Source organism: Panthera uncia (genome assembly GCF_023721935.1).
Source record: "Panthera uncia isolate 11264 chromosome A3 unlocalized genomic scaffold, Puncia_PCG_1.0 HiC_scaffold_11, whole genome shotgun sequence".
In the NCBI taxonomy this organism is placed as follows: domain Eukaryota; kingdom Metazoa; phylum Chordata; class Mammalia; order Carnivora; family Felidae; genus Panthera; species Panthera uncia.
This window is the reverse complement of record NW_026057578.1, coordinates 885,546-892,328: the sequence shown is the minus strand read 5'-3', so window position 1 is coordinate 892,328 and position 6,783 is coordinate 885,546. Positions and strand designations below refer to the sequence as shown.

Here is a 6,783-nt window from a genome sequence, read left to right as displayed (position 1 = left end):
CCTCACACCCAGCCAGGCCCCAGCCAGGACCCCAGACCCAGCCAGGCCCCAGCCAGGACCCCAGACCCAGCCAGGCCTCAGCCAGGCCTCAGCCAGGCCCCCGACCCTCACACCCAGCCAAGCCCAGCCAAGACCCCAGACCCAGCCAGGCCTCAGCCAGGCCCCAGACCCTCACACCCAGCCAGGCCCCAGCCAGGACCCCAGACCCAGCCAGGCCGCAGCCAGCGCCCCAGACCCAGCCAGGCCCCAGACACAGCCAGGCCCCAGCCAGGCCCCAGACACAGCCAGGCCTCAGCCAGGCCCCAGACCCTCACACCCAGCCAGGCCTCAGCCAGGCCCCAGACCCTCACACCCAGCCAGGCCCAGCCAGGACCCCAGACCCAGCCAGGCCTCAGCCAGGCCCCAGACCCTCACATCCAGCCAGGCCCCAGCCAGGACCCCAGACCCAGCCAGGCCCCAGCCAGGACCCCAGACCCAGCCAGGCCTCAGCCAGGCCCCTGACCCTCACACCCAGCCAGGCCCCAGCCAAGACCCCAGACCCAGCCCGGCCTCAGCCAGGCCCCAGACCCTCACACTCAGCCAGGCCCCAGCCAAGCCCCAGACCCTCACACCCAGCCAGGCCCCTGGGAGCCTAGAACCCGTGGGCCTCCTTACTGGAGTCCTGCCCCAGGCTGTGCCGAGCACTGCCCAACTACCAGAAGGGCAATCAGGGTTCTCATGGAACCTGTTCCCATTGGACAGCGCAAACACCAACCCAGGGGTTAGGACCATGCTGGTGAATGCAATGCATGCAGGCTGATGTGGCTGGGGGCTCCTGGTTGGAACCTTGCCAGCAATGCTCAAAGCTGGGGAACGGGCTCGTAATTCTCCCATCTCTGCGTCTGGGGGTGCCAGGCGGGAGTCCCGTCCAGCCCGGCGGGAGTCCCGGGCAAGCTGGCTGTACCTCACAGACAGGGCAGGCGAGGGGCCCGGGCTGGCCTCCCTCGACGCACGGAGTACAGGGATGTGGCCTCAGTCGGCCCTGGGGGATGGCCACCCACAGGCAGGACCAGCTGAGGACACTGGGTCACACACTGCAGAGCAGAGGGCCCACGGAGGCCACTGAGCTGGGCCACTCCAGTCTCCCTCTCTGTCCCCCCCATAGGGCCATCTAGTTTTGGCTTGAATGCCTCTGGGGGTTGGATGGATGGGGGTCTCCCTACTCAGTGGTGCCTTTACTGACTCATGAACAACTTCTAAGCACCCACTGTGCCCCTGGCAGCGGAGGAAGCCTGCACAGCCAGGGACCTGGCCGGTGTGTCCCCGGGTCGGCGTGTCCCCAGGTCGAGGTGTCCCCAGGTTGGCATGACCCCAGGTTGGCATGTCCCCCAGTCGAGGTGTCCCCAGGTCGGCATGACCCCAGGTCGGCATGTCCCCAGGTCAGCCTGTCCCCAGGTTGGCATGTCCCCCAGTCGAGGTGTCCCCAGGTCGGTGTGTCTGTCTCCTTGGCCCTGCCACCTGGGGCACATCGGGTGGCCAGTACCCTCAGGGTTCGGTGCCCAGTGGGAGCACCCCTGGGTGCGTGCTGTCTTGCAGGGGGTGGAAGTGAGGTCCCCGAGGGAGCGGGACATCATGTCCATCCTTCCCTGAGGCGTGGAGACCGCAGGCTGAAGACCAGCATCTCCAGGGCATCTGCGGACTTCAGGGCAGGGCGCTCCCCAGGTGGGGCGGGGCCTCGTGCCAGCCTGGCCCTGACGGACTCCTTGTTGCCTCCCAGCAGCCTGCCCCGCCCTCAGCCCAGATGGCTCCCTCTCAGGTAGGCCTGCCCTTGTGTGACAGCTGACCCTCCGCACCCCCCACCTGTCCCCCCCTCCTCTCACAACCGTCTGAGGAGGGTGGACTGGGACCCCACCCGCCACAAAGGGGCAGTGACAAGAAACAAGGTCCTGTGGTCGTCGGAGGCCCCAGTCTCACCTGCGCAGGGGAGAGTGGGGATGAGGCTGGCCAGAGCTTTCTTCCTGCCTCACCGTCGGGGTTGCTGAGGCCTGTCCACGGTCACAGCTGGGACACGGCAGGGCAGACGAAGCCCTGGGTCCTGTGTGGCCTCCTCGAGGCTCTCTGCTGACTCGAGCCGGGTGAGGGGCCAAGCACGGGGCTCACACAGCGTCTTTAGTGCTTCGTGGGTCTGAGACGCTCCCAGACTCGGGGCCGACGTGAGAGCCGCCCGTGGTCAGGCACACACGTGCAGAGCGGGGGCGGTGGAGGCCTGTGTCTCCAGGGCCGAGCGTCCCTCGGGGGCCACCGTGAGCTGCGAGGCGGCGCCACTCCTGGCGGGGCGCTGAGGCTTCTCCGTCCTGCCCCCGCTCCTGCCCCAGGCCTGTGGCCGCGCTGAGCACGCAGCAAATAAGATTTCCCCTTCACTTTGTGCCCTTAGCATCACAGAAGGTGCAGACGCTGGGAGCCCGCCGGGCCGGGGCGGGCGGTGTGACCCGCCCCTGTGCACCCTCGCCTCTGCCGGGAGGTCGGGGGCTGTGCACCAGAGGGGGAGGCCAGCGGGTGGGCGCCCCGAGTACGCGTCCACCTGTGGGCCCCCTGATCACCTTCCTCCCGTCGATGGGCGTCCTGTCTTTGCGTCTCCCCTCCTCTCCCCTGACTCCTGCTGCCTTCTCTTTGCGTCCTGCCCCTCCGGCCCTCACCTTTCGTCTCTGATCGTCCCCTGGTGTTGCTTCCTGTCCCAGGCTTTGACCTCATGGCGGCCTTTGGTCTGGTGGAAAAGGAGTATGCGTCTATCCGCGGCGTCGCCATGGAGCCCTCGGCATTCGGCCGCGCCAGGACCTTCACACTCTTCAAGGATGCCCAGCTGACGCGCCGGGCCAGGTGGGAGGACAGGGGACAGACCGCGGCCCGAGATGGGGGGCAGCTGCACAGTGGGGGTGGGTCCTGGGGAGGTCCTGCCGCTCGGTCCCCCGGAGCCAACCAGGCGGACGCCCCCCCCCCCCCCCCGGCGAGCAGCGTTTTCCAACTGAACAAATCTTGCATGGGTGGAATGAGGCCACGAGTGGGTCCTGTTCCGTGTGGCCCAGGCATCGATCAGACTTGCAGACTTCCGCACAGTGGCCCCCATTTGTCTCCTTGGGAAGCCCTGCCTCCCGTGTGGGCTCCAGGCAGGCAGATGCCTGGTTTTAGCGAGCGGCTGCTATGTGAGCACGAAAATGGCCGCGTGATTCCTGACGTCTAACAGCCGCCCTCCCCTGCTTGTGGAGAGATCTTGAATCAAAATCGCAACTGTGACACACACAGCAAAGCCTCTTCTTAAGTTAGAATGTTGTAAATTGTCAACGCAGTCGTGTGCTTTGTAATGGAAATTTGAAAAATACAAAATAGATAATTTTGCAAAACTCAGCCAACGCTGCTAAGATTCAGGACTTTCTCCCCAGTCCAGCGGGCACAGCAGGTGCAGCAGGCACAGCCGCGGCCTCACCCCTGAACTCATGGCTTCCCTGTGCCACCCAGGCCCCGATCTGTTCCTGTGTTAACTTCTCCTTTAGGCGGCATACGGGTTTCACGTTTGTGGGGGTGGCTGAAGCCTGGCTTTTCCTCCCGTCCAAGCTCTAATGTGGGGCTCGAGCCCGAGGCTTGTGCTCCGACTCTCAGAGCAAACCCTACCTGGATGCCACCACCGTTGTTAATCACTGTGGGGGCAGCTCTCCTGTGATTTACCCCTTTTCTGCAAATGACAGCCTTGTCCCAGGGCCCTCACGCTGGGCGCTTCATGTTTGTCTGCCCTCTGGAGCTCACAGCCCAAGAGGTGGGGGCAGATGTTTCTGCTGGGGTGGCCCCCACTCCAGATGTGATCATCCACCCCAGGTGAGGTCACCCAGCACAGGTGCCCCCTGCCCACATGATAGCTGCCACAAATGGGGCTCTGGGCTCCTAAGAGTAGAAAGGGTCCCTCCCTGTAATGGGATCGGGAAGACTCCCCAAGAAAGTGGCAAACAAGTAAGGGCAGGGAGACAATGGGGAAAGGAAGCGCACTCAGGAAGAAGGAACAGCCTGTGCCAAGGCCCTGGGGTCAGTTTACTTAAAGAACCACAGGAATGGGCAGGGCTGGGTCTTTTGGGCTCTTGGTTATCCCAAGAGCAAATGAAGGGCAAAGAATAAGGCTGGAGGCCTCTAGGAACAGTTTCACTGGGTGATCACACCCTGTTCCCTGCCCTCCCCAGCCCTCAGCATGCCCTGGGAGCCCCAGCACTGGCACAGAACCCCTCTGTGCACTCCCCTCCCAACAAGCTCAGGTCAGTGGGAGCGACTCCTGAGGGCAGGGCTGCCTGTGGGCTCCTGACCCCGGGGAACGGGCCCAGAGACCCTCCTGCTGAACCTCCTTGACCTGCCTCCTCTCCACCCATGCAGAGGCCCTGGAGAATGGGATCTTGGCGGACCCTGCCCAGGATTGTCGTGAACACTGGCTGTGGCAGGGCCTTCCATCCCGGCCAGGCCTCAGGGCGCAGGGGGCTGTGGGCTGCGTCCTCAGGGCCCATCTTGTTGAGCCCCCACCAGCCCAGGGGCACTTCTGTCCCTTGTATACCCCTTGTTACTGTTGGGGATTGGAGACAGGAGGGGCCCAGCGCCGTCACAGAACCCTCTCTGCAGTCTCTGCATGGCGGGACCCCGTCTCCTCCCAGGCCTGCAGCGGCCCCCGCCTGTGTCCCAACAGTGACGTCCACCTGGCCGCCCTCCCACCGGAACACACGGTTGTCTTCCTCCTGCGTCTGCTGCCCGAGACACCCCGCGAGACCTTTGCGCTGTGGCAGATGACGGCCGAGCACTCCCAGCCCGTCCTGGGGGTCTTGCTGGATGGTCAGCCCAGAGGCAGGGCGGTGGGCCAGGGCTGTGGGTCCTGAGAAACCCTGCCTCCAGGCCAGGCCGGGGGCCACCATCACCGGGAGGCAGGAGTCCCAAACAGGGGCCATGTCTGTAGCTCGGGTCCCCGAGGCTTGGGGTGCATTTGACTTTGCACGCTGCCCTGTCGTGGGGCTGTCCTGTTCTGTTTGGGGGGGTCTCACATGTCCCTCACCCCTCCCCTGCAGCCGGCAGGAAGTCTCTGACCTACTTCAACCACGACCCCAGGGCTACCTTGCAAGAGGTCACCTTTGACCTGCCCGAAGTGAGGAGGATATTCTTTGGAAGCTTCCACAAGGTCCTGGAAGGTTCCCGAAAGACTGAAGTGCACTTCCTCTAAGACCATCCGCTGCCCCCCACTCCCTCCCACTTTCCTCGAAAGTCATCTTGTCCTGTCCAAGCCTCTGTCCCTCTGATCCCCTCTATGACAGATGTCTTAGTTTGGGTCAGAGAGCATCCCAACCCTTCCCCGGTCCCAGGAATCCCTGGGAGGGGTCTGCAACACGTGTAGTTTGCTCCATTATACAAAGGGGAAACTGAGGCCCAGTGAGGGGGTGTCCCATTCGACCCAGGATGGAGTCAGGATCCTGACCCCCAGGTAAATGGGCCCTTTCCTCCCCATCTGGCCTGGCCTTGCGGCCACAGATGGGTGCTCACCCCCGCCGGGGCTGCAGGGGGAACCCCTGGTGGTGTCTCTCTGGCAGGTGCATGTGGCTGTGGGCCGCTCCAAGGTCAGGCTCTATGTGGACTGCCGGAAGGTGGCTGAGAGGCCCATGGGGGAGGCAGGCAGCCCACCTGTTACTGGCTTCGTCATGCTGGGACGGTTGGCCAAGGCCCGTGGGCCCCGGAGCAGTTCAGCCACGGTGAGCATGGGCTCCGTCCTGCTGCACCGGGCTGGAGGGGGCGCCCCAGAGACCACAACCGTATCTGGCTGACCCTGCTTTGCATTATAGTTCCAGCTCCAGACGCTGCAGATCGTGTGCAATGACTCCTGGGCGGAGGAAGACATGTGCTGTGAGCTCCCTGCGTCGGTAGGTGGGACAGTGCCTGCCAAGGGCGCAGAGTCTGGGGGTAGACAGGAGGCGCACCAGCACGGCACCGGGAGAAAGCAGGGCAGCCTTCCTGGAGGAGGTGGCCTCTGGTCAGAGCCAGAGCCCCGGGCAGCTGAATGCAAGAGACCCTGGAGGCCAAGGCAGGCTGGAGTGCGTCAGGAAGCCGCCAGCTGCGGGGGTGGCCACTGCTGTGTACTCGGGGGCCACTTCCCTTCTCTGTGGGCGCAGTTGGGGTGTAGACAGCTGGCCAGGAAGGAAGGGGCTCATCCAGCAAAGCCAGAGGGACTGCCAGAGACTCGGGCAGCCTCCGCACCATGAAGATGTGGGCAGGGTTCCTCACGCTGTACCCACACGGGGCTTGGGCATGCTGGGGATTGGGAGGGACTGGGAGAGGGCCCGTGCAGGGCAGCCGGCAGCGGGGGGGGGGGGGGGGGGGGGGGGGGGGGGGGGGCACCGGGGACCAGCTCCCCGCCCCTCACTCCCAGCCTCCCCGGCGTCCTGGAACCCAGCTGTCTGGCTGTCCGAGCTCTAGGTCAGACAGGAACAGGTGGGGGTCCACTTAATGAGTGGGGTCTCCTTCCTCCCAGAAGGATGGAGAGAGCTGCCCTGCCTTCTCTTCCTCTTGTGCCTGTTGCTCGCAGACCCCGGGGCCCCCGGGGCCCCAGGGACCTCCGGTGAGTCCATCATCGGCTCCCCGGGTGACCTGGGCTCCTGGCAAAGCCCGCTGCCCCCTCACTCACACCGCCGAGCAGCTGAGCCAGCCTGCGCAAAGATGGGATGTTCTCACGAGCCCCCCAGCGGCCCCACCCCCTGCCTCGTGAGACCCCTCCCAGCCAGCCTCTCCTTCCCTCCG

The 6,783-nt window shown here is 64.9% G+C and overlaps 1 protein-coding gene across 1 annotated transcript in view; it reads left to right on the top strand.

Annotated features, from left to right (window-relative positions):
• Window positions 1-6,783, top strand: part of COL20A1 (collagen type XX alpha 1 chain) — a 29,395-nt gene that overhangs the window by 17,016 nt on the left and 5,596 nt on the right. Inside the window, exons 19-25 of the mRNA XM_049650466.1 lie at window positions 1,760-1,795; window positions 2,718-2,856; window positions 4,694-4,836; window positions 5,067-5,176; window positions 5,583-5,741; window positions 5,832-5,909; window positions 6,518-6,604. Of these exons, the coding sequence (XP_049506423.1) occupies window positions 1,760-1,795; window positions 2,718-2,856; window positions 4,694-4,836; window positions 5,067-5,176; window positions 5,583-5,741; window positions 5,832-5,909; window positions 6,518-6,604 (752 nt within the window). The remainder of the gene's footprint in view (window positions 1-1,759; window positions 1,796-2,717; window positions 2,857-4,693; window positions 4,837-5,066; window positions 5,177-5,582; window positions 5,742-5,831; window positions 5,910-6,517; window positions 6,605-6,783) is intronic.